Source organism: Canis lupus, chromosome X, assembly GCF_048164855.1.
Source record: "Canis lupus baileyi chromosome X, mCanLup2.hap1, whole genome shotgun sequence".
NCBI classification, from domain to species: Eukaryota; Metazoa; Chordata; class Mammalia; order Carnivora; family Canidae; genus Canis; species Canis lupus.
Window position 1 is genome coordinate 33069100 of NC_132876.1, and position 27205 is coordinate 33096304.

The following is a 27205-nucleotide window of genomic DNA, read 5'->3' on the forward strand; positions in this document are numbered from 1 at the left end:
CATGTCTGGGTGACACTCCTTCACTGGGAACACCCAAACCAGCAGGTATGTGGGGACGAAGACTTGCATCAGCCGGCAGAACTGGCCCCCCCTTCTTGTCCTTGGTAATGACGTGCTTTTCTGGCCCTTGGTTGAAGGAGGACAGGCGGAGCCCCTCACAGCCGCCAGCCCAGTGGTGCGGCCTCAGCTGCGCCTGGGGACCCGGGAGGCAGGTGTGTGCAGTGTGGGGAGCCCCCACCTGCCCCCCACCTCCCACCCTGGTGCAGCGCCCCCCACCCCGCCTCCCACCCTGGTGCAGTACCAGCCCCGTAGTGCATTTCCCTTAATTATCAGAACCATGATTCATCAAATACCTACGTCCCTTTTAGGTCCTGCTTGCACTGACAGTGTTGATACTAAACCCAGTACATGCTCTTATCAGAAAACACAGGTGGACCGAGAACAGCAGAGAAGCTTATGAGAAATGACTGTAAGATAAAATGGCCATCCTGGATGGTTGGGGTTTTTTTTCCCACAACATTTATTCTTTTAGCTACAATTTTTCCACCACCCACCCCTCATTAGCACTCTGCCCCCCAAAGTAAGACCAAAGGAAAACATGTGGATGACATACAAAAAGACAATATTTATTTCACTCAAGCTTTCCTATAAGAAGTTAAACAAAATGAGCCCTAGTTGAAGGCATTACCAAAAATATTGTTAACATTGTTTTGCGTATCCCTTCAGTGCCCAGATAAAGGAAAAACTTATCTGAATGAAAGAATAAGAATGACCATCCTTACAGTGGGTTTACTTAGGTATGTGGAGAAAAAAAATCCATACAGTTTAGGCATAACATAGCAAATGATCCTACGAGTTTCCCACAGGGGAAGGAAATTCCACTGATGTATTCAGATTCCCAAGAGCTCCCAAAGCCTGGGAATCACTTCTCAGCAATTATAGAACAGCCATAGCATAGGTATTCACATAACTCACTGCCCTTTTCCCTCAACTATCTTGCAGCTTAAAGCAAGAGAATGGAAACAAAATGCAATCTCCCCACTCCCGGGCTGTGACTGTCACCATCTGCAGTCCCCTGGCTAATCGTAATACCAAAGCATTCCCCCCTCCCCATTGCCATCCAAATAGGATGCCAGGAAAATTGGCTTTGGGTGTGGCGTTTAGGTGTTTTGCTTTCCAGAATTAAAAAAGACTTGACTAGGAAATAATCTTATCCCTACACAGGAAAACCAAACGTTCTTTTTAGAGAATCAGAGAACAAACTGGGACATCTACTCTGCCTGTCTCCCTTTTTTAGGTCTCAATCTGACCTAAAAAAAAAAAAAAAAGCACGGGAGGAAACACGATCTCTTCCCTTGCCATGAAATTTCCTCAGAAAAGCCAGGGCACACTCCTCCTCCACTGCGGTGCAAGCAGGTGGCCACTTCCGCCCAAACCTCTGGAGAGCAGGCATCTCTGACGGCCTCCCTTCCCCTAAGAGCAGGAGTTGCAAGTGGCAGCATCTGATTGCCAACCAATGGGTGAGTGTCTGGAGAACTTGCGGTATCAAGTTTTTAAGTTCCTACCAGGAATCTGAGTTGGTGCACATGAGGAGAGAGAGTGGGGGGGCAGGGGAGATTAGCCTCTCACTTCCACACTTCCTTAAATTTGGAGGAAGGTGGAGGAGCGGAGGGAACACCTCTGTGGGTATGGTGTAGGGCTGGGTGAGAATGGAACCCTAACTTAGTATGCAAAAAAAAAATGAATACAAATATTGGAGCCGCAGATGCTATCCATATAAAGAAGCAGAACCTACTCATAACCAGTTGTGACTGTAAGGGAAAGGGGGAAGATATAACTATTCTTTTCTGAAGCAAACAGCGAAGTTTTAAGTGATGATAATACCTCCTGTTTAGAAAATGCATAATTAGTAAATGCTGAAAACCTTCAAAGAAATGCAGACTCACGCAGAAGTTACAAATATGTAAAAATCAGTCATTGTTTGTCTCCTCACACTTTACCTGAGATGCAAATTACTCCCTGCCCCTCTAGGTGTTCTGAGCAGCTTTAAATTCTAATTTCTGATGAACTGGGGGAAAGACACGCTGACAGGAATGTGGGCGAATGCGACAGGGGCGAGACTGGGTGTGGGAACCAGGGTCTGGCAAATGACCGGTGGAGATCAAATGGTAAGAACAGAGGAGTCTCCACGGGACTGTCAAACCCTTCGAGTGTTGCCTCACAGCCAGGGGCTGAGCACAGGCACACCTGGTGAATATCTGATCGGCAGAGATTAAGAAGACATGACCCATTGTGGGAGATGGTGTGGGGTTCAAACTCTCATACCCAACAAGTCTTTCTACCTCCACTGCCCCAAAAAGCCTGCCGCAGCTTTGAAAGGTAAAGGAGCTGCCTCTGCTGTTTCCCTAAATGTCATCTCTCATGGCCAACACTGATGCCTGGGCCTTTCAAAGTGGAGAAAATTGCTGCTCAAGGGGTGGATGATTCCAGACTGCTAAAAGTTTTAAGAGCCGCAAACATTCCTCAATGAGATCCTAAACAACAGATAATAGATTTTTACCAATTTCATTTGCTAGATGTTCTCTGTGACTCAAGTTTGGCATTAGCAACTGCACCCAAAATGAGTTTCACACAACAAATAAAATGTGTTGGTATTGTTTGACACAAAGAATACAAAGCAGGCACAGATCCCTCAGAAGTTGTCCCAACTCTTGATAAGATTAACTCTACCATCATCATTGCTGGCTGCTTTGTCCCCTCCTTTGAAGCCTTCGCAAGGGATGTCTGCTTTTATAATTCAACAAGGATTCCCCTCTCTTCACCAAAGAGCCCCTTGTGTTTAGTTTCTCAGTGCACGACTCAACATAACAACTGTGGCTCTTCTGAGCTGCCTGTTTTTAAATGGCCCAGTAGTTTTAGTTTCCATTGAACGAGTTCCCCGATCACAAACGCAGAATGGGATGAATCTTTACAAGGTCATGCTGAAGGCTAAAATAAGTTATCCCCATTACTGAGAGGCTTTCTTCAGGTTTTCAATCAGCACTACTGAGTCCGTTTCTTCTTTTGTTTGCTTCTCATAGATGTCGTACTTCCTCCAGTGCTGGAAGGGAGGAAAAAACACACACACATGAGATGTCTCTTCTAAACAATGTTCTCTCCCTGAGGAATCACAGCCAGTGCTTATTTTTAGGTTTGCGTGCATGGAACCATAAGTGTATGTTTTCCTGTTACAGTTTGGGCTTTGCTTCTTCTTTTTTTTTTTTTTGACTTAAGAACCATCTATTTGAGCAATTCATGAAACAAAACAGTCAGGAATTAACATTCAGAGCAGGGCAGGGGAGGGGGGTGGCGGGAAGCATGGGATTGTTACATGATGTTTGACAGCCATCTCAGAGAGAAGTTTGGACATCTCCAAAACTGGAAACAAAGTCTTTTGAGGACAAATAAAAGGGTGGTGGTGCTTTTCTTACTTAAACGTTACTACCTTTATTTTTATTGCTACTCAAATTTGCCCATTACTCCAGAGATATAATAGCCTCAAAAAAAGTCAACCAGCAGGGAGGTCAATGGCAATATATAAAATGTCCCCAAAAGTCTTAGTTGCAGTTAAAACTTTTGAAAGATCGTATATTGATAGTTTCATGTGACATCATTTGCTAGGACCCGGAATCATGTGTTTAAAAGGTAAGCTCATCTTGAACTCAATGTAAGCATGTCTCTTAACGGTGAAAGCCAATATTCTGGTCTTTGCCTTCTTTACTTATAAATCAAGAGAAAGGGTGGAACCTGAGCTCAGTCCCTTCATCTGTAAAATAAAGTTGCTAGACTAAACCAGGGATCAGCAAACTGCCGTGTCAGGGCTGGATCCAGCAGGCGGCCTGTTTTGGTAAATAAAGTTTTATTGTACCATGGCCACGCATCCGTTTCTGTGCTGTCTGTGGCTGCTTTCATGCTACAACAGCAGAGGTGAGTTGCCATTGACTATGACCAAATGGCTTGGGAAGTCAAGAATGTGGCTCTTTACAGGAAAAGTTTGCCACCCCTCCACTAGATTATTTCTAAGCTCCGTCTCTGCTCTGATGTTTTTTGGTTTCTCTAAGCCTCCAAAAGGAAACAGAAAGCAGAAAAACAGAAACAAGAGCAATGGTGACTCTTCAGCTGCCTTGGGCTGTACGATTAGAGCCTGACTGAGCAGGTCAGGAGCATCCAGTCTTAGAAAGCATGTGCAGGGATGAGTCGAGGAACACTGCTTAAAACAGCTAAATTATTCTAAACAATTTAACCTCATACTCCTAGTGGATTGGCTAAAATAAAAAATACTGACAATTTCAAGTGCTGACAAAGATGCAGAGTAACTGGGTCTCTCATATAATGTTGGTGGAAATGCAAAATCCTACAGCCACTATGGAAAACAGTTGGATGGTTCCTTATAAAATGAAATATACACTTATTCATGACCCAGTAATCCCACTCCCAGGTATTTACCCAAGAGAAATGGAAACATGTCCACAGAAAGACCCCTCCGTGAATGTTTATGGTAGCTTTCTTCATAAAAGCCCCAAACTAGAAACAAGCCCACTGTCCTTGAACAAGTGAATGGTTAAATAAACTGTGGCATGGTTGTATCAGGGAATGTTGCTCAGCAATGAAAAAAATGTACTGATAATATGCAACAACACAGATGTCTCTTAAATGTACCATGCCAAGTGAAATAAGCCAGACTCAAAAGTCTATGTATTTGTGTGACATTCTGGAAAAAGCAAAAATCTAGGTCTAGAATACAGATCAGTGGCTGCAAGGGTATAAGGTCAGAGGTGAAGAGGATGACTACTATAAAGGGGCATGAGGGAACTTTCTGGAGGAAGATGAAAATGTTCCAGATCTTGACTAGAGTGAGTGGTAGCTACACAACTGCACACATTTGCTACAGCTGCAACTATACACTTAAAAAGACTCAATTGTATTTTACATAAATCAAATCAACAAACCTGACTTTTAAAAATGTGAAATGCACATGATCTAATAAAAAGCAGTCTGAAAAAATTACATAACCTTGAAATAATGGCTTATTCAATAAATGGCACTAAGACAACTGGCTAAGCATTTGGAAAATAAAGTTAAACCCTACTCAATGGCCCACATGCATAAATTCTCGATAGACTCAAGACCTAAATGTAAAAACCAAAATCAAATACGTACTAGAAAAATATATTGCACAAAAGTACATAAATCTGAGTCAGGAAAAGTCTTTCTACACACAAAAAATACAGGAAGATTTGAATGCATAAACAGCAAAAACCATCACTAATCACTCTAAATACCATACCAAGGCAAGTGGACAAGCCAAAGAATTAATAACCAATAGATAAAAAGAGCTTTACAAACTACCAAGTTTCCAAAACATGCATATAGCAGGGAAAAAGAAATGGACAATGAACAAGAAATTCACAAAAAAATTTAATTCGAGCCCATGAACATACAAAACAATACAAAAGTTGATATATAAAATGAAAACAAGATGCCCTTTTCTCATCCGTCAATTGGCAAAAAATAAAAAAAAATTAGATACCCTCACACTGACAAAAGCATGGTAAAACCACCATTCAGACATCCTATGGCTGGGTGTATAAGTTGGTACAACCTACTTATCATCTCTGCTTCTTGTGAAAAATTTAAAAGTGTGTATCCTATTGCCCTCTTTCCTTAAAATGAAGGACTCATACTCTACATCTGTAACCAGGGTGTTTAGTTTAACAGCATATATTATGTATTTTTATGTGTCAGTAAAATTGAGCTACCTCATTTTCTTTACCCTCTGCATAATATTTCTTTGCATGAATGCACTGTAATTTATTGGCTCAGTGTCCTTAATAGATATTTAGCCTGTATATCCTTTCTGGATGACAATTCGTCAATATTAATCAAAGAGTTTAAAAAGTATAATCTCCTTTGATCCAGCAATCTTACCTGTAACAATATATCCCTCCCAAATAATAAAATATATATGCCAATATAGCTGTGAAATGATGCCTGTAATAATGAAATTTAGAATTCCTCTAAATGCCCAATAATATGGACTTGGTTCAGTACATTATGATATATTCACACAATGGAATACTTACTAGGTAGCCAGTAAAAAGTATACTATAGGACCAGGGTTGGCAAACTTTTTCTGTCAATGGCCAGTTAATAAATATTTTCAGCTGAGTCTCCGTCTCCAAAACTCATTCTGCTGTTACAGCATGAAAACAGCCATAGATAACATGTAAATGAACAGGCATGGCTTGTGTTCCAACAAAACTTGATACTGAAATTTGAATTTCAAATAATTTTCACATGTCATGACGTTATAGTCTTCTTTAGATCTTTTCAACTACTTAAACGCATAAAAACCATTCTTAGCTTGCAGGCTGTAGACAAGCAAGCAGTAGACAAGATGTGGCCCACGGTCTGTAGTTTACAGAGGAATCCTGGGCAGAAGGTAGTGGCTGGCAGCAGTTTTTAAATGTCCCAAAATGCCACCATAAAAAACACAAGTAGGAAGGGTAACTAGGGTAGGTAGGAAAGCAAAACCCAAATCCACAGACACAATCTACAACAAAACTGGATCACAATGATTCCCCAACAAACTCTGAAATATGAACGGGTGGGACAAATCAGAGACAGCTACAAGACCACAATGAAATTAGTTATGGAGGAGTCTGGTGAGGGAACCAGCAGGGCATAGGAGAGATCTGAGAACTCTATAATAGCTCAAACCTCAGCAAGCTAATTTATGAAGAACAACAGAGACTGGCAGGGGTTTGCCTTTCCGTATAGTGACCAGGGGCGAGGAGCCCGCAGAATAGCCTGGGAGCTGCCTGCACCCCACAAACTCTCAAAATCATCCAAAGCTCCCTTCCAGGGCAAAGGCCCACTCTGAGGAGCAACTGGGGCACAAAGACTCCACACTGACCCAGACAGAGACAAGAGAGGTCAGAGAGAAAGCCAGATGAAAAGAGAGGAGGCAGGGATCCCTGGGTGGCGCAGCGGTTTGGCGCCTGCCTTTGGCCCAGGGCGCGATCCTGGAGACCCGGGATCGAATCCCACGTCGGGCTCCCGGTGCATGGAGCCTGCTTCTCCCTCTGCCTATGTCTCTGCCTCTCTTTCTCTCTCTCTGTGACTATCATAAATAAATAAAAAATAAAAAAAAAGAAAAGAAAAGAGAGGAGGCAGACAGGCAGTGCCAGGAGATTTCAGTAAGAAATTCATGACACTTTGAATAGTGGTCAAAAACGATAGAAGATGGAATTCCAGAGCCATGAAATTGGGAGGGGAGAGGAGGGGAACTATCTTAAATTGATTTTCCTTCTAAAAACCCAGGGAAACTAGTTTCATGTAAAAATAAGCAAGAGAATAAAATCCTTGCAGAATTAAAACATACAAGACCCCTCGAAATACAGAAAATTATAGTCCAATAGTTCAAAACTAGCTAAACTATATTAAGAAAAAGTTACGTGATTTTTTAAAAATGTACATCCTATGAAAGAATATAAAAATTTAGAATAATGACACCTCAGGAATGGCAGGATAAATCTCAGGAAAGAATGAGAAGTAAAAGAAAATCATTGTAGAAATGACGATTAAGCTAAAAGGAACACAGAACACAGGGGTAAATAAACATAACAGATAATACCTTGAGAAACAGATGATGAAAATAATTTTTTTATAAAAAAATGGGGGGTACCTGGCTGGTTCAGTTGGTAGAGCATGCAACTCTTGATCTCGGGGTTGTAAACTTGAGCCCCATGGTGGGTGAAGAGATTACTTTTAAAAACTCTTTAAAAAAAAAGAGGCACCCGGGTGGCTCAGTCAGTTGAGTAGCCAACTCTTGATTTCGGCTCAGGTCATGATCTCAGGGTCCTGGGATCGAGTCTCCTGTTGGATTCCACACACAGCAGAGAGTCTGCTGGAGATTCTCTAGTTCTCTCTCCCTCAGCCCCACCCCCTCTCATGCACATGCACAAAGGTACACACACACACTCTCTGTAAAATAAATACATTTTTTAAAACAATCTTTAAAAATGAAAGTGGATAAAAAATTATTCAAGAGGATGTGACAAATACACACAAGAGAACAGAATAATTAAAATCTAGAAGTCAAGACATTTGTACTGAAATTAAAAAGAGAAAAACACCGGAGACTACATACTAAAAGGGTACAGCACATTCCTCAGAAAATCAAGCCATGATCAACAAAATCAAGGATGATCAACACCACCAAGACATATTCTGGTAAAATTATTGGACTTGGAAGAAAAAAAGCTTTTGACAATCAGACAGAAAAGATCAAGTGTTTGTTTTTTACATAAGCTCTACACCCAACATAGGACCCAAACTCACGACCCCGAGATCAAGAGTCACACACTCCACTGACTGAGCCAGCCAGGTGCCCAAGACCAAGTGTTTTAATACAGAGAGAAAATCATATTGTCAGCAGACTTTGACAACATTTTGTTCCAGAAGAAAGTGGATGCCATATTTAAGGTACCCAAGGCAAGAACATGTGAGCCATGGATTTTATATCTAGCTAAAATGACTTTCAATTATTAATGCAGCAAACTCCATCAATGTGTAAATAATTCAGGAAATGTTGGTCCCATGAATCCTCCCTGAGAAAACCTTTAAAGCTTCAAACAACTCAAGTGACTGGAGAGACATGACCATGAAGACTGCTGGTGAGCATCAAATATATACACTCGCACAGAATTAAGACCAAACGGGGGCTTTCAGGGAGACACTATGGTAGGGAATAGTTACCTGCACTGACAATGCAGATACTGGACAACTTTAAAAATGGGGAGAGGACAGGGAGAACATATGGAAAAATTGCCCTTTTCAATAATCATTAAAACTCATTTCATAATTTATCAAAAGCTCAGAGATTCCTTTAGTTCTACCTGCTTCTTTCTTACCCGTTGAATTCAAATAAAATTAAATATGACCATCTTATTAAAACATATCATATGATATGTCAGCTCAGAGTCTAGGCTGGAGACTCAGGATGCCTGGGTTCGGGGCTCACCTCTGACTCTTGTCCGTTAATTGGATCTTAGCTCTGTTTTGTCCTCGCAATATAATCTGGAGCAAGCTACACATACTCTCCGCTCTGGTACCTCACCTTCTGTATCTGTGTACTGGAGATAACACCAGCTGCAAGATGGGGAAAACTTAACCAAGGAAGTGCTGAAAAAAGCGTCTGATACTTAGCAAAATTTCCGTAAGTGCAAAGTAGTATTACTGTTGTCACTGTTATTCCTTTTGCCCTTAAAAGCTCCGTTTCTCTATGTTGTTCACATAACATCAAAGAAGGTTATGTCTGGGTGTTAGGATGAAGATTTATTTTATTTTTCTCTTTTGGTGATCTGTATTTCTCACTTCTCTGTAATAAATACACTTTGCTTTAAAAAGAAAACTATTTTAATTTTTAAAAATGCATGCTGAAGATTATACCTTTGTTGGTTTCTAGTTATTAGACCCAATGGTTAGCTGTGGTGGACAGGAAAAAAAACAATCTATTTTAATGAGGTGAACACTGCAGCAGAAGTGGCTTCCAAAAGGACATTAATTTTTTTCAATTGCCTTTTTTCATTTCTAAAACTTGGATTACTCTCATTTTCACTCATCATCAGCATTGTGGCCTTTTCCTGAGGACTGCTTCTATGAATATCTCTGTGTAAGAAAGAGGAACAAATGCTCTGACCTATTATTCAATTTTGTTAATTATATGCCGGTCTATTTTTAAAATTACTTACAGAAAAAAAAATAAATCCACAAAATTACTAGTCCATAATCCAATTCTCACACTGCCAACTTTTTAAAACAAGGTAATCAACAATAGAATAATGGCCAAAGATGAAAAACACCACAGATTACAGAAAAAAAAAATTAGTGTTCGAGAGGCTCACATGACTGGCTTTTAGTTGTTAGTCATCCAATCCTAGAAAAGCAGTATGTTATACCTTTTATATTTTAAAGAAATAAACAAATTTTGTGGTTTCATGGAACACCAAATCTCAACTTAAGAATACTTTCAAGATTTGGTTATTTCCCACAGTGAATTTTCCATAGAAGCTGAGTGGGTTTCATGCCCCTAAGCACTGTGTGAAATGGTGGCCTCTTGGAGGAATACAAGTCAATGGATTCCATGCCCCTGTCTTCTTCGGATCAACATCCACAACAGAAAGTTAAACAATATGAATTGGGGCTCGCCATGCCTTAAAATCATTGTGGCTTGAAAAGGAGCCAGTTGAGAGGCACCTGGCTCACTCAGCCAGTAGCACATGCAACTCTTGATCTCGGGGTTGTGAGTTCGAGCCCCACGTTGGGTATAGTGCTTACTTGTTAAAAAAAAAAAAAAAAAGAAGAAGAAGAAGAAGGACCAGCTGAACGTGGTGTGAAGGGGACAAATTTGGTACCATTTAAGGTGGCTATGGATCCAACCCTTCACTTTAAAAATTGAGAATTAAAGGGAAAGAATCAAACACGAATCTACCTTCCTAGCAGAAAGAGAATTTCAGAACCACCAAAGAGCCGAGTTAATGAGTCAGAGCAGTGCTTTAGAGAAAAGGGCCAGCTTATAAATGTAGATTGGATGACAGATGAGAAAAAAATCATCATTTCAGAATGCCTGCTGAAATTATTGATTCAGTCAAGGAGACCAACTGGCACCAGAAGCATTAGCTAACAGAGCTGAGCTAAAGGGCTGACAGGGCACTAACCTAGCGCCACAGACTCTCTTCAGGTGGCAAGGGGGGAAATAAATAGAAAGTGGCAGGAGGGGACACTCTGTTATCACCTTAAGTACAGTGCTCAATCTTCGACTCACTAATGGTGGCACAACTGAACTGTCTCCTGACTCCTGGGACAGGGGGAGAAATTGTAATATGGGCTGAGTATTATAGGATATTAAGGAATGAGTCATTTTTAAAGTACAGCCATGCTATTTTGCTTCTGTAGAAAAGGGACCCTAGTTTTTCTTTTCTTTTTTTCTGTGTTTCCTAGTCTCTTTTTTTTTTCCTAGTTTTTCAATATACATACTGAAGTGGAAAAAAAAGAAAAGATAAGAAACAACTCAGCAGTATCTGGAAGTCGACTCCCAGTTAGAAAGCCACTTTCCAATCAGGAATGTAAAACTGGCATGGTACTGAAAACATAACTGGTTTCCAAGAAGCGGGGGAAGAATAGATAATTTTTTATGGATGAAACAGAAATGCAGATACAGAGAAGCCTTCCCCACTACACAGCCCCCCGCTCCCCAGACATGGCCCATAGCCCAATTAGTCACAAAGAAAAGGCAAGCAGCAAAGCCACAGGAAGAAATGCTGTTGGCCACAATGTTACTATAGTGACCAACAAAACACTGTCAAAACACTAGAAACCTTAAGGAAAACTATACAGAGGATTTTGTTTCTTTGTGGCCACACCTAAGTAAGTATTTTTAAAGAGCTGCCATGGATGGTGTAGTGGGGAAAGAAGGGTGTTCAGACAAGGCATGGTTATTTCTCAGGATGAGGAGACAGAAACTTTGGGCTACCGTGGCTTCTTGTTCAGGTCCTGTGATGACCTCGCTCCATGACAGTCCCTGAGAAATGTCTCTGGGGCCCCCACTGTCCCTACCTCGAAAATGGGTGGGGGTAGGGCTAGCATCCTCGAATCTTAAGAGTTCATGGTTAGAGGGCAGTAATTCGACATGTGAGACATCCACCTCAATGGATGACCTCTAGAGCCATGTTCCTTCCCTAATTTGATAATTCTCGAAGTCAAAGGCTCGTCTCTCTGCTGCATTTGCAGCTCAACTGAGTGAGGACTGCTGCCGTGCAGAGAAGAGAAGATTATTCATTTGCTTAAAAAGAAAACATGAACATTTGTTCTATTACCCTTTCCCCTGTCTGGTGTTTTTATTATACTTTCAGTTTTAAACTCTGATTTTATTTAATGGTCTGCAACCACCACAAACAAAAACATCTTATGCTTTTAGTGGTCCATCTTGTCAGTGTATCCGCCTCGCTAAATTATAGAATTCTCTGACTCATCGGGACAATGTATTATCCTCTAGACAGCAAATTGAAAAAAAAAGCCATTTTCCCATCTCTGAGAAAGATAATTGATCTGATTTTGCTGTCAATGTTACTGCCGTTCACTCTATCACTCAGGCTTAAAACCTTGAGATTATTTTTACTCTCTGTACCTTTCATCGCCCACAGAGTCCCCAAGTTGTAATGAGTTGCTTTTAATGATGTCTGTTGCGTCAATCTCCTCTGCTACCACCTAAGTTCAAGTCCCTATTATCTCTCAAACCCGGATGACCAAAATATTCTCTTTTCCCTTAATGATTCGTACAGGGTTCCTTTTTATTATGAAAGTAATACATGCTTATTATAGTCAATTTGGAAAATTTCAGAAAGGTAGAGAATAGCATCAATTATCTGCACAGCCCTTCTGCCCAGAGATGATCATTTTGATTCCTTTCCTTCCACTCATTGTTCTATGTGTATATTCACCCGTTTTTACAAAAATTAGGATTGCAATGTACTCTGTAGTTATGATGTTTCTTGGTCTTGTATCTCATTTGGCTGTGACATTAAATGCTCTGAAAACCTACCTTGCCTTTTAACTAATTCTACACTGTGGATGATTCACTGGCTACTAAGTTTTTCATGTTGGAGACAAATGCTGCCTTGCCCATCATTGTGCCATTGCTGGAGGATTAATTCCTCCAAATAGATTCTTAGAAGTATAATTATAATAAGAACAAAGATTCTTGTGACATTTTTTCCAAGCTGCCCTCCAGTCGATGCTTTGGCTGTCTATCCTGTATATATGAGTGAGTCCAAACATGTTTTCACGGATACTGGGCAGTTGTGTCATGGCACTGAGAGGGCGAGCAAACGCACACACCTTTCAGGGGTCTGGCGTGAGGTCAACGTGTGAAACCAGGTGGAAACTGGGCATGGTAGGGCCTCGGATGAACTGGTAGCGTGTATGCCACGCTTAAGATTCCAAACTGAAAAATTTTACATACGCTACACTGGCCAAACAAAAGCCTGTACTCAGCAAATTTGGGACTAGGTTCCCAGGCTGCTACCGTGCCTCCCCCTCCAATCCCTTCCCTTCAGACTGTTGGCATAATGATATTCCCTATACTTTCCCACAGAAGGCCAGCCATAATGTGACTCTAAACCTTTTTCTCAGAACTCTTCTATTCCAACCCTCTCCTTCTATCAAACAGAACTCTCAGAAGGTAGTGAGCTTCTCGAGGACACTCTATCTTGTCTTACAAGAGGTAATGTAGCCTAGTAGAAAGAGAGAGAGAACTCTAGAATCAGACAGTGCTGGATCAAATACTACCTTACTACCTACTAGCTGTGTGATGGCAATAAAGTCACCTAACCTCACTGAGGCTTCATTTCTTCATCTGTGAAAAAAAGAAAAAAAAAAGTGGTGCTAACAGCACTTACACCAAGGGGTGGTTATGAGGATGTGATAAGGAGTAGAAGCCAAGCACCTAATAATGCTGTATACAGGCAGTAGACTTTCAAGGACTGGCCAGAGGTGTGCGAGCACCTGCACTGTCTCTAACACCTGGCAGCTAATGCATTAGCTAGTGAGATGAAGAAAGAGATGGGGTGATCCTAAGAAAAACAGCCACAACAGTGATTTTCAGAGTGGGTTCTGCAAACGGATCTTGCCACAGTAGGAATTATCTGTGGCCTCCTGTTAAATATGCAGATTCCTGGGGCCCATCCCAGACTTACGTGGTCAGACTTTCTGGAGGTGAGGCCTGGGATTCTCTATTCTTGCAAGCATTCTGATTGGTGGAGACTCAACTAAAGTCGAAGACCCACGGGTTGTCATATTCCCCTCAGTTACAGTGCATCATCTCCTCATCAGGCACTGGACTTCAGGACCTACCTGCCTGGTGGTGCCTTATCCCCCAGCGGCTGGCATTGTGCCTTATCCCCCAGCAGCTGGCATGACTCAGTAAAAAAGTGACCTGGAGGGCAACCCGGGTAGCTCAGCAGTTTAGCGCCTGCCTTTGGCCCAGAGCATGATCCTGGAGACCCGGGATCGAGTCCCACATCGGGCTCCCTGCATGGAGCCTGCTCCTCCCTCTGCCTGTGTCTCTGCCTCTCTCTCTCTGTCTCTCAAGAATAAATAAAATCTTAAAAAAAAGTGACCTGGATGCATCCTTCCTTGAAAGCATATCAGCATCCCTGCCTTCCTTCCCCAGCTATACATCAGTGTTGCTATCATGAATTGCTTGCATCTGGCTGGCTCAGTTGGCAGAGCATGTGACTCTTAACCTCAGGGTCATGACTTCAAGCCCCATGTTGGGCATAGAGATTATTAAAAAAAAAAAAAGAGGGATCCCTGGGTGGCGCAGCGGTTTGGCGCCTGCCTTTGGCCCAGGGCGCGATCCTGGAGACCCAGGATCGAATCCCACGTCGGGCTCCCGGTGCATGGAGCCTGCTTCTCCCTCTGCCTATGTCTCTGCCTCTCTCTCTCTCTCTCTCTCTCTCTGTGTGTGTGTGACTATCATAAATAAATAAAAATTAAAAAAAAAAAAAAAGAACTGTTTGGGGATTAACGATAAACAGAAAGTATCAATAGTAATACTAATCACCAATGCTTACTGAGCACTTATAAATGCCTCCGTGCTAAGTAGTTTTTATGTATTAAATTAATTGAATCCATATCACAATGCCCCAAGGCAGGTGCTATCATTACCTCCATTTCACCAACAAGAACACTGAAGCACAGAAAGGGTAAGAAGTTACCTAAGGTCACATGGAAAATGAAATTTGAATCCAGACAATGTGACTCCAGAGCCCAGGCTATTATGAGCTATGCTGTACTACTTCACTAAATTAACTGCCCTATGCCTGATATTACTAATTTGAGATATATGTAATAATATTAATATTTATTCTATTTAGCGTCTGTATTATTATGTTTGGGTGAATGTACTGATCAGAGAAACCTAAGACTCTTTGGTTCCCCTGAGGCCTCAGGTTTTCCAGCCACAAATTCTAGCATGAGAGTCCTAGTTTGTCTGTCCTGCAGCAAACAAACTAACAGTTCAGGTGGGTCTCCCTTGTCTTCGGAGGTCAGCTTCCCAGGCAATCACATGAACAAAATCTATTTTGACTGTTTACCCTATCTTTTTATTTCCCCAAATCTCCAAGAGTCAGAAGTCCTGCCTACTGGACTGGTTTCATCAGGGAGGCTCCTCTCCTTGAATTGTTTGGATTAAACAGAGTCCCTGCTCCAGAGACAGAATGAAGCATAGGGACAGAAGATAGGTATTCTGAGGACTTCTCAAACGGTATGCTTTGTCTGAGATGCCATATTTTTTAACTTATTTTTTTATTTTAAGTAGGCTCCATGCCCAATGAGGGGCTCAAATTCACGATCCTGAGATCAAGAATTGCAGGCTGTACTGACTGAGCCAGCCAGGTGCCCCTGGATACTGCATGTTAAATCGTCTCTCCTCTTTTAGATAAAATGGAGTTTAAAACAACCAATTTCGAAATAACGTTCTGACACATGCTACAACGTGGATAAACCTTGAAAATATTATGCTAAGTGAAAGAAGGCAGACACAAAAAAGGACAAATGCTGTAGGATTCCACTTACACAAGGTACCCAGAATAGGCAGATTCATAAACAGAAAATAGAAAAGGGGTTATCAGGGGCTGGGGTAGGGGGGAATGGAGAGTTTTTGTTTAATGGGCACGATTTCTATCTGGGATGATGACAAAGTTCTGGAAATAGTGATGATGGTTGCATGACACTATGAATGTACCTAATGTCACTGAGCCGTATGCTTAAAAATGGTCAAAATGGCAAATTTCATGTTGTGTATATTTTACCAACCTCTTTACAAATCCCATAGCCTTCCAACAAAAACCAATTTTGAACTTCATGAAATCAGGGCTTACCAGCGTATCATCATTCTGGTCTCCAAACATTTCTTTAAAAATCTTGCCAGGATCAGGAATTGGAGGGAATATAATGATCTTGAGCCTTTAAGAAAAAAGAGACTTTTTTTTTGGATCCAATCTTCCAGCCCATAGGAATGCCCCACTTTAAAAAAAAGCCACATTAAAAGAAGACTTGGACAAAAGACATGGTACACAAGTCATCTTTAATGATGAAGCAGCTGTGAAGAAATTTCCAAAAGAAGCTGAGAAACCCATGTCCTGAGAGCACTGAGTAGAGGTAGACCAGAGGGGCCAACAGGATAAGCAGACTGCTCAAACCCTATCATTTTTAAAACATTTTTCCAGCTTTACTGAGATATACTCGACAAATATTATATTTGAGATGAACATGATGCTTTAATATATGTATACATTATGAAATGACGACTTCAATCAAGTGAATTAACACATCCACCACCTCACATGGTTATGACTCTGTGTGTGTGCACACGTGTACACACATGTGCGCTGTTCCCTATTACCCTTTGTTGGCCCTGCCTCATCTCCTAAGCCCTAAATGTCAGTGTGGCCCAGGACTCCATCTTTTGGCCTCTGTCCCACTTGCTGAATGAGAGCACTCTTCCAGTCTTAGGGCTTTGGGTCTGTTGATATGCCAAGGGCTCCCACAATTCTATCCCCCTGCCAAGACCTCTCCCTTATACTCTCAGTTTATCACACAACTACCCATTTAACATCTCTACTTGGTTATCTAATAGGCATCTCAAACTTCTGTTTAAGCCTAAAGTCCTCACCTTTGTCCTAGAGCCAGGGCTCCTCACAATCTTCTCTATCTTGGCCAACAGCCCTGGTGTTCACTCAAGTTGCTGAAGCCCAAAGCCTAAACTGTCCTTGAGTCCTCAGTAGCCCTGGGACCTCCACAGACGAGCAGCCATCAGCAGGTGCTCTCAGGTCTACCTTCCAAATCCATCCCACCTCTGACCATATCTTACTACCTCTGTCGCTAACCCCCCAGGTAGGGCCCCCTGCATCTTTCCCCCCAAATGCTTCAATGTCGCCTCACTAGCCTACTTGCTTCCATCCTTGCCCAAGCCAATTCTTTGCTCAGCAGCCAGGGTGGTGACCTTTTGTGACAGTAAAATCAGGCCACATCCCTCCCCTACTTAAAACCCTCCAGTGCCTGCCCCTTGTGCTCAGGAAAAAAAAAAAGGAAATCTCAGTTCCTTGCTGTGGCCTACACAATCTGGCCCCACCCGCCTCTCTCCTGGCACACAGAGTACCTTCTATCAGAGACAACTTGGTGAAGGTCTCTTGCCCATAGCTTCAAGTAGCAACCTGCTCTGCATGAATACTAGCCGAGTCATTTAACTCGTAAAGTTCTCCATTTCTAGAGTTTCGTTCCATAGAGCTACCAACTATCCATGGCTATGTTAGGCATGTGAAAGAGTAGAGTGAACACATGGCCTATCAAGAATCCTACGCACACACAAAGGGAACAGCACCTGAGCGGGGCCATGGGAAACGGACCCAGGACTTTCTTCACCAGAAAATGGGCATTCTACCAAAGCCATTTATAGCCAAAGTGCTCCTGCTACCTGGGGAAAACACCAAACACGGTCACAAAGAGGAATGACTGGAGCACACAGGCTAGCAGAAACTGCCAAGCCGACTGGGGCAGTGCCTCACCTTTTGAGATAAAGCAGAAGGACTATGATGGCACCTGCAACGATGACCGGAGTGGCGAGCAACATGGTTATATAGAACGTGGGGTCGGTATTCTCACCTGGCAAAGGGAAAGCAAACACAGAACATTAGAAACCAACCTCTTTTAGAAAAGACACCAAGGGATCCCTGGGTGGCGCAGCGGTTAAGCGCCTGCCTTTGGCCCAGGGCGCAATCCTGGAGACCCGGGATCGAATCCCACATCGCGCTCCCGGTGCATGGAGCCTGTTTCTCCCTCTGCCTATGTCTCTGCCTCTCTCTCTCTCTCTCTCTCTCTCTCTCTCTCTCTGTGACTATCATAAATAAATAAAAATTTAAAAAAAGAAAAAAAAAAAAGAAAAGACACCAAGCAACGGTTGGAACAAACTAGTGAGATCACAGATACCTCTGTATTCCACCTCTCCATTCTCTTAATGGCAAACAGCAAAGTCCTACTCTGGTGTCTAAAATGTCATGGATAAATAAAGACCTTGAGGGTCTTCCAAAACCAGGCTATCTTAACTAGTTTCAGACACTACTCACAATGTTATACCTGATAAAAAGGCCATATCATTAACAGTGACAATCTTTTCTTATTGGTTACTTACCACTATTAGTAGACCTAAAATAATCCTAGCTACTACTACTTCTTAACTAAGCAGCTACCATACATGCGATACCATCTGAAGGACTTGTACATGTTTACATCTGTGCTACAGAGACAGGTAACAGCATCTCCTATTTTTACAGATGAGAAAGATAAGGCTCAGGGAGGTTTGATGGCTCATCCAGGAGGGTTTAGGAAGTGATGTGGGTGAGCCTCAAACCTGGTACTGTCTGGTTCCAGAGCTGTTCACTGACCGCCTTGCCATGCCTCTCATACACAGAATGTCGTGTCTATTTAGAGCTTCACCTTTCCCACTAGGGCATGGCCATCTAGAAAGCAATGTCAAGGCCTAGCATCATCATGTTAGCCCCTAAGATGACCCCCAAATGATCTCTGCCTCCTGATGGTCACACTTTATGTAATCTCCTCCCCTGGAGGGTGGGCTGACTTGTTTGTAAAGAACCAGACAGCTGTGGTGATGTCATTTCCAACATTAGGTTGTAAAAGTCTGTGGTTTCCACATGAGTGTCCTCTCATACACTCTTGCTCAGGTCACTTCCTTGAGCGAGCTAGCTGCTATTTCATGAGGCAGCCCCGTGGGGAGGCCCAAGTGGCAAGAAACTGAGGGAGGCCTCTGTGTTAGCTCACCAGAGCTGCCGTGGCAAATCACCACACACCAGTGGGCTTAAAACAGAAATGGATTCTCTCACAGTTCTGGAGGCTAGAAGTCCAAAATCAAGGTATCTACAGGGATATGCTTCCTCTGATGGCTCTAGGGAAGAATACCTCCTTGCTGCTTCTTAGCTTTCGGGGGCTCCCTGGAATCATCAGTGGTGCCCCTTGACTGGAGCTGCAGCACTCCATTCTCTGCCTCCATCTTCACAGGGCCTTGTTCCCTGTGTGTCTGTGTGTCTCTCGGGTTTCTGTGCACCATCTCTTCTCATAAGGATTCCAAGCATCAGACTTCGGGCCTGCTTGAAGACAGTGTGACCTCACCCTAACTTGATTACATCTGCAAAACTATTTCCAAATGAAGTCACATTCACAGGTATAGGAGTTGGGACCTGAACGTAAGTTTCTTTTTTTTTTATTTTATTTTATTTTATTTTATTTTATTTATTTATTCATGACAGATAGAGAGAGGGGCAGAGACACAGGCAGAGGAAGAAGCAGGCTCCGTGCAGGGAGCCCGATGTGGGTCTCGATCCCGGGTCTCCAGGATCACACCCTGGGCCGAAGACAGGCGCTTAAACTGCTGAGCCACCCAGGGTGCCCTGAATGTAAGTTTCTGAGGGATATGATTCAACCTGCTACAGCCTCCATTTGCCAGCCAGCAAGGAATGCAGGCTTTCTAATGACCACATAAGTGAGCCTGGACAAAGGTTCTCCAGCCCCAGGCAAGCCTTCAGATGAGACAGCAGGCTTGACTGTAACTCCATGAGAGAAATTGGGCCAGAGGTACTGAGCTAAGCTGGGTCCAGATTCTTGATCCACAGAAACTGTGAGATGGTAAATATGTGTCTTTTAAGCTACCCACTGTTGAGGTACGTTGTTATGCAACAATACATAACTAATACAACTATGCCTGGCACACAGCTTGTTCAGTCCCTCAACTAATAGAGAACTGACTACCTCAACAATTGGTCTCTCTGACCATTAGGCAGCTATTAGAAAGTTCTTCAATTGGTCCTATTTTACCCCATGGAGCCACACAAGAAAAGAACCTATTCCCTCTTCTACCTAACAATAGCCCAAATGTTAGAATTCAGCAATCAGGACTCCTCACCCCTAAACTTGCTTCATCAACCACTCCTGCCGGAGTTTTGAGATTCTTGCACAACCTGATGATCTTTTTGAGGATAGACTCCAGTCTGCCACTGAACCTCCTACAACATGGTACCCAGAATAGAATACCACACACTTCTGATGTGGCCAGGACGTGGTGCCCCACCCTGTAGCATTCCCTTGTTCTGGGTGCAGTACTGTCACTGCGGCCTATGGCTGCTTATGCCTTTGGGGGATATTTATGTCAATGCTGAGTCACTTTAAGCTTACAGTTCAATAAAACCCTCTACCCTCCCCCCATAACACATGCACACGTGTGCGTGCGTGCACACACACACACACACACACACACACAGATGCACGCACACAAAGCAAAGGTCTTTCCAATCTTATACTTGGGCCTGACACACAGTTTGCTCAGCTACTCCATTAATAAATGAAACTGTTGTTTTCAAAGCCAGATACAGTTTGATCTTTATTAAAGGCCATCAAGGTCACTGTTCTGCTCCTGATTCTGTCACCAGCACACAGAAGAGCCCTCTACCACTGCACAATCTGCAGATTTAATCATGCCTGCCTTCTGATATTTTTGTTCAGGTTGTTAAGAAGATGGAGACAGGACAGAAGAGAAAATAACACCTTTTGGATTGTGGATTTTCAGAGATCTGTATATTGTGAATTAAACCTGGGTGATTTGATAGTAATTAAACAGAAAATACAGTCCAGTTGTAGATCTTCTCTGAGTGACATCAAGAATGCAGAACAATCCTTTACCCCAATCTATTTTCTGCTTCAGCTTAGTTTCCATGCATCAATGGTTTAAATTTTAATGAAATCCTGTTTTCTTACCTATACTCATCGCTTGACTCCAATTACTCCAGAGTTTGTCATCCTCATAGCATAACTTATTTGTTCTGACTCTTATTCTGACTGTGTTCAAAGTATCAGGAAGAACGCCGGGGACCATGAAACAAATTGTACCCTTAGATATAAAATAAAAAACTCATGAGGAATATTACCAGTTTATTCTCTTTCTCTGCTTCTGAATCCTAAATATAATTATCTGCCAAATTCTGTATATGATTAAGACTTGGATTGCAGTCCAAATTCTCCATCTGACTTCAACTCCTCAAATAAAAGTTAGCAATATCCCACAGAACACTTTGAGTTTGTTTTTCTCAAAGCAGTTCAAATTTAGGCTGTAGCCGCTCTGCTCCACCCCCAATTATTCTATGACTTTAAGCCCAAAGAGCTAAAGTTGAATTTACTGACCTCCAGGTTTCCCTCAAATTCTGAATTCTGACATTTGGCCTCTTCAACCTTGAAGATATAAGAAAACAAATATTATTTTAAAAATTTAAAAGGCTACATTCTATCATTTAACCATTTCTAATGAGGTTTCTTTTTATCCCATCAAAAGAGGACCAGGTGCAGTGAAAGAAGGTTGGGTCAATCACAAATCCATATGAAGGAAAAAAAAGAATCTTGACCCCTACCTCACACTATTTATGAAGTCAATTCCAGATGGATTGCAGATCTAAATGTGAGAGTTAAACTGAGCGAATAAATACATAAATACTGCAAGATTTTAGAAGAAAATGTAGAACATCTTCATGACCTTGAAGCAGGAGACAATTTCTTAAATAAAAACAAAAAAATATCAACCCTAAAGGAAGAATTGTTATAAAGTCATCTATATTAAAACTGCAAACTTCTTCTGTTCATCAAAGATATCCTATTAAGGAAATTTTTAAAAGTCACATATAGAGTGAGAGAAGATATTTGCAATTCCTGACAAAGGACTTGCATATACACATATCATATAATATATACTTATATTTATACACAATACATATACATTCATATATGTATATCCCACCAATTAGTAATGAAAAGACAGACATCCCAATAGAAAACCTGGCAAAAGATTTGAATAGGCATTTTACAAGAGGGTATTCAAATTGCCAAGGAACATGTGCAAAAGTGCTCAACTTCCTTAGTCATCAGGGAAATGCAAGTTAAATCCACAAAATAACAACAATACACACTACCAGACAATACCAAGTGTTGGTGAGGATATGAAGCATTGAGCACTCTCGATCTCTGCTCTTAGTAGTGTAAATTGGCACAGCCATTTGAGGAAAGTCTTATCTATTAGAGACAATTATACATAAGCCTCTGACCCATGCATGCCCAATAGAAATGTATGCAGATGCACACCAAGAGACAAGTATGTAATGTTCATAAAGACACTGTTCATAAAACTCCAAGCTGGAAACTATCCAAATGTCCACCAAAGGGAGAATGGATAAGTCAAATGTGATAGACCAACATGATGGAACAAATGCAATGAGAACAAAACACTGACAACTACAGGCAACAATATCTGTGACTCTCATAAACATAACATTGGGTGAAAGGCGACAGATGCACACAAAAAGTAAGTTCTGAAAAAAAAAAAAGTAAGTTCTGGGGGTGCCTGGATGGCTCAGTCGGTTAAGCATCTGCCTTCGACTCACAGGTCATGATCTCAGGTTCCTGGAATCCAGTGCCACATCGGGCTCCCTGCTCAGTGGGGAGCCTGCTTCTTCCTTTCCCTCTGCTGTTCCCCCTGCTTGTCCTCTCTCTGTCAAATATATCAAATCTTTTTTTTAAAGTAAATTCTGTATAATTCATTTACATAAAGTTTAAAAAGAGGCAACAAAACTAATTTATGGGATTATAAGTCAGGGTAGTAATTGTTCTTTGGGAGGGTAGAGACCAAAGGGGGTTACAATGGGACTTCTGGGATGCTGGTTACTTAAGTGAAAAATCATTTGCAAAAATCACTTGTGAAAAATCACTGAGCTGTACATAACGACTCGTGCAATTTTTCTATTGGATATTATACATCAATTGAAAGTTTTAAAAAGTCTCCCTTGTTGAGAGTATAATATACCAAAAATGACTGGGTTAGAGAAAAGAAAGTATAATGCAAAATTCTCTTCCACACAATTTAAATCATTTGCTGTCTGATGTAAAGAGAAAGATTAGTTCCTAAAATGTAAATATTTCAAAATTAGAGCAGAAAATCAACACATGAAAATCTGTTGCTTAGTATAAATAGTCCGTCTCCTTCTGGTCAATAGGTTATATGAAAAGATGTTCAACATCACTAATCATCAGGGAAATGCAAATGAAAACCACAATGAGGTATCACCCCATACCTATTAGAATGGCCATCATCAAAAAAGATAAGAAATACTAAATATTGGCAAGGGTGTGGGGAAAAGAAAACCCTTGTGCCCTGTTGGTGGGAATGTAAATTGGTGAAGCCACTATGGAAAACAGTATGGAGCTTCCTCAAAAAGTTAAAAATAGAAATACCAGTATAGGGAATATAATAGTCAATATTGTGATAACGATGTATGGTAACAGATGGTGACACTTATGGTGAGCACTGAGAAATGTATAGAATTGTTGAGAAAAAAAACGTTGTATACCTGAAATTAACACTGTATGTCAATTATACTTCAATTTTTAAAAATACCATATGATTCAGTAATTCTACTACTGGCTCTCTAACTGAAGAAAATGGGGGTGCCTGGGCGGCTCAGTTGGTTAAGCATCCAACTCTTGGTTTCAGCTCAGGTCATAATCTCAAGGGTTTTGAGGTCAATCCCCATATGGGGTTTGAGTCGGCTTAAGATTCTCTCCCTCTGATCCTCCCCTCACACACGTGCTTTCTCTCTCTAAAATAAATAAATAATTCTTCGGGGAAAAAAAAAGAAAATGAAAATACTAATTCAAAAAGATACACGCAGCCCTGGGGCACCTGTGTGGCTCATATATGGAAGTAACCCAAGTATGCACCAACAGATGAATAAAGAAGATGGGGTATAGGGGTGTGTGTGTGTGTGTGTGTGTGTGTGTGTGTGTGTGTGTATATACACAATGGAATATCATCCAGCCATGGGAAAGAAGGAGATCCTGCCATTTGTGACAACATGGAAGAAACTCAAGGGCACTGTGCTAAGGGAAGTAAGTCAGAGAAAGGCAAAAACTGTGTGACCTCACTTAAATGTGGAATCTAAAAAAGTTGAGCTCATAGAGGCAGAGAGTAGAATGGTGGTTGCCAGGGGCTGGATGATCAGGGGAAATACGGAGATGTTGGGCAAAGGGTATAAACTGTAGTTATAAGTTCTAGGGATCTAATGTACAGCATGGTGATTATAGTTAATAATATCATATTGTATACCTGAAATATGCTAAGAGAGTAGATCTTAAGTGTCCTCATCATTTAAAAAAAAGTACCTGTGTGATGGATGTGTTAATTAATGGGACTGTGGTAATCATTTCATAAGATTTATGTATCATAAATCATCACATTGTGCACCTTGAAAATAATCACACTGTACACCCCAAATATATATGGTTTTTACATGTCAATCATACTTCAATAAAGCTGGAACAGTCAACTTCTATCAAAGAGACGTTTAAACATGGGGCAAAAACCAGAACACACAGCTATGATTTTTGTCCTTGAATGCTATGTACTAAACAGTTGCTAGTAGTGTTTGTGAAGAACTGAAAGGCCAACTGAATGATGAAGAGCATCCTATCAATACTTTGTATAGGGCAGAGGAAAAACTACTTTGGAATCAGAGACCTGTTGGGAAATCCCAAATACCAACTACCACTTGAAGAATCAGATTGTAGGTTCATGTCTCCTGCTCCTGGACCATCTCCCGGATATATGTACATTCCAAAATTGGCAAATCACTGTGCAAATTGGAGGTTCTGGGCTCTTGTTCAAATGTAAATTCCCTTGCATAGTTTATCAACTGCTCAGATAACTCCACGAGAAAAGGAAAACAAGGGCGCAGAGGACCAAGTAGATATTTTGTGGAGAAGGGGGTTGGTTAAAGACAAGTCATTCCTTGCTCTGTGATTCTGCATGAGCTACCTCTGACCACAGCCCCCATGTGATGGCACCAGTTTGTGTCCCGACCTACTTCCCCCTCTTAACTACAATACCAGGCAAAATAATTCCTCAAAAAGTCTTGCAAAAAGGGGGGGAAAAGGGCCTAACCAGCAGAGCTCAAAATCAGTGAGCACACAAAAAACTGATGACATTTTAGGAGAGGAAGCAGCTGGTGAACATCTGCTAGGAGAAAGAACATTATTAAACTCAAATGTATAAACAGTGCTAATTCCAAATAGACTACAGTTCTGATTTAGGAGACCAAATTCCATAGTATGTACATTCTCTTCAGTGCAGAAGTTTGTAAAAAAGATAACTCAATTCAACAAGAATTTAAGTGATAACTATGCACACGGTGTTATACCAAATGCTCTCCATCAAAGTTTAATACATGAAGACCAACCTTTGAATACATAAAGGTCATCTTATTAGCTGTGTGGCCTGTAGCAAGTTACTTTACCTCTCTGAGCCTTAGATTCTAAATAAAATATAGGTTAAAGTAGAACCATCTCATGGATTGTTATACACTACTCTATAAGAAGTACATAGAAGAGTAGCTTTGTAGCACGTCACAAACACTTAATAAATGATGGCTGTTACTGTTCAGAGGAAGCTTTGAGGTGGTCCCCAGGGTTAAGAACACTGGCTTTAGACTCAGCCTTGCTGAAATCTTGAGTCTACCACTACTAACTTAGGAGTTACCTCTGAGATTACAGTTTCCCATCTGTGAAATGAGGACAAAATAACAGGATCTAGATCCTTAGGGTTATTGTGAGGACTGAGCAAGACCATTGAGATCCTGTGCTTATTAAAATGCCTACCACATAGTAATCGCTCGATACATGTTAGCCACTATTAGCAGGAGCAGCATGAAGTAAACACCACTCAACTCCTCCCTGCAGGAGCTTTTATTTTTAGTCAGGAGAAAAGGCCTACACACGTGATCAGGGTAACCAGCAGGACATAATTCAGTGCCAAATGAGTAATATAAGCAGCATGTGTCTCAGGATTTCAGACAGAGGGGAGCAGTAAAAGCCAGAGTCGTCAAGTAGACTTTCACATTCTGACAGCTGACTTTGCTGTAAATCCAAGCCTCACCTTCTCCCTACTTAGAAGCCCTTTGCTTTTTCCCTTTGCAGTGCTGTATGGGGACACTGGTTTCTGGTATGGATAATGATTATTCAATTTCAGCAAACAGATTCACCTGCAAATGCCCAGAAGAGCGCTGGTCAGCTGTGGACCTGGGCACTCCCTCTGGGGTTACAGCCTGTCAACACTGGCTTATTTTTAGTTAGTGTTTTGAAACTCCCACGATGAGCTCAAGCAACTGGACCAAGGAATTTGCCCACATGCGAGATGCAGGACTCTTTTAAAAGCCATTATAAAACACTTGGTTTCTAACCTCGAAAAACTTAAATGCACACAGGGCCCAGGCAAGTGGCACAATCCCTGTGGTCCTGAGGCGCCACCTTATGGAAACCACACTCCTTGGGTACTGTGGTATTTAAATCTGGGCAAAATCTTCAAATTTAATAAAAACAATTCCCCTCGGTTTGTAGTTCAAACAAACATGTTTAAGGCCTGAGTTTGTGACCTCTACTATAAAGCGGAACAATAGGACTGATGCCCTGAGGTTACACCACATCCTGTTATGCCCAGTAGCCCACAGGGACCTCTAATTAGTGTGTTTTGTACTTCCCAACAGTGTAAATGTACATAATCCAACCAATACTGACTACTCAAATTCTACTACTTTAGTTGCCACAAACTCCAAGAAAAGGGAATGGCTACACCAGAGCCTCAAAGTATCTACCCAATCTGACCCCAGTCTCCTGCTTACACATCTTTCCCTATCAATTTCAGCCACACTGGTCTCCTTTTTGTTTCTCACACATGCCAAACTCATTCTTGCCTCAGAGTCTTTGTACTTGTTCCCTCCACTCCCCAGATTTTCACATGGCTGGCCCCTGCTTGTCATTCTGGTCTTATCTCAAATTGGATGACTATCCAACCTCATATTCTCTAAGGCCCTCCCATCATGCTACTGCATGACCCATTTGATTTTCTTCCTAGCATTCATGCTCTGAAATTAGCTTGCTCATTTACCTACTTATTTCCCAGCAGGTAGGCTTCACGGGAAAAACAGACCTTGTCATCAGGGAGATG

General features: G+C 41.6%; 1 protein-coding gene across 2 annotated transcripts in view; it reads right to left on the reverse strand.

The window, feature by feature from the left end:
• Positions 1 to 605: 605 nt before the first annotated feature.
• Positions 606 to 27205, reverse strand: part of IL13RA1 (interleukin 13 receptor subunit alpha 1) — a 54708-nt gene continuing 28108 nt past the window's right edge. For both annotated transcript variants that reach the window (XM_072817291.1, XM_072817290.1), the window contains exons 7-11: positions 21349 to 21396; positions 20926 to 21058; positions 17670 to 17766; positions 15984 to 16068; positions 606 to 3100 (exon numbers count right to left, since the gene is read on the reverse strand). In XM_072817291.1, coding sequence (XP_072673392.1) covers positions 3008 to 3100; positions 15984 to 16068; positions 17670 to 17766; positions 20926 to 21058; positions 21349 to 21396 — 456 coding nt within the window. In that variant the 3' untranslated portion in view covers positions 606 to 3007. The remainder of the gene's footprint in view (positions 3101 to 15983; positions 16069 to 17669; positions 17767 to 20925; positions 21059 to 21348; positions 21397 to 27205) is intronic.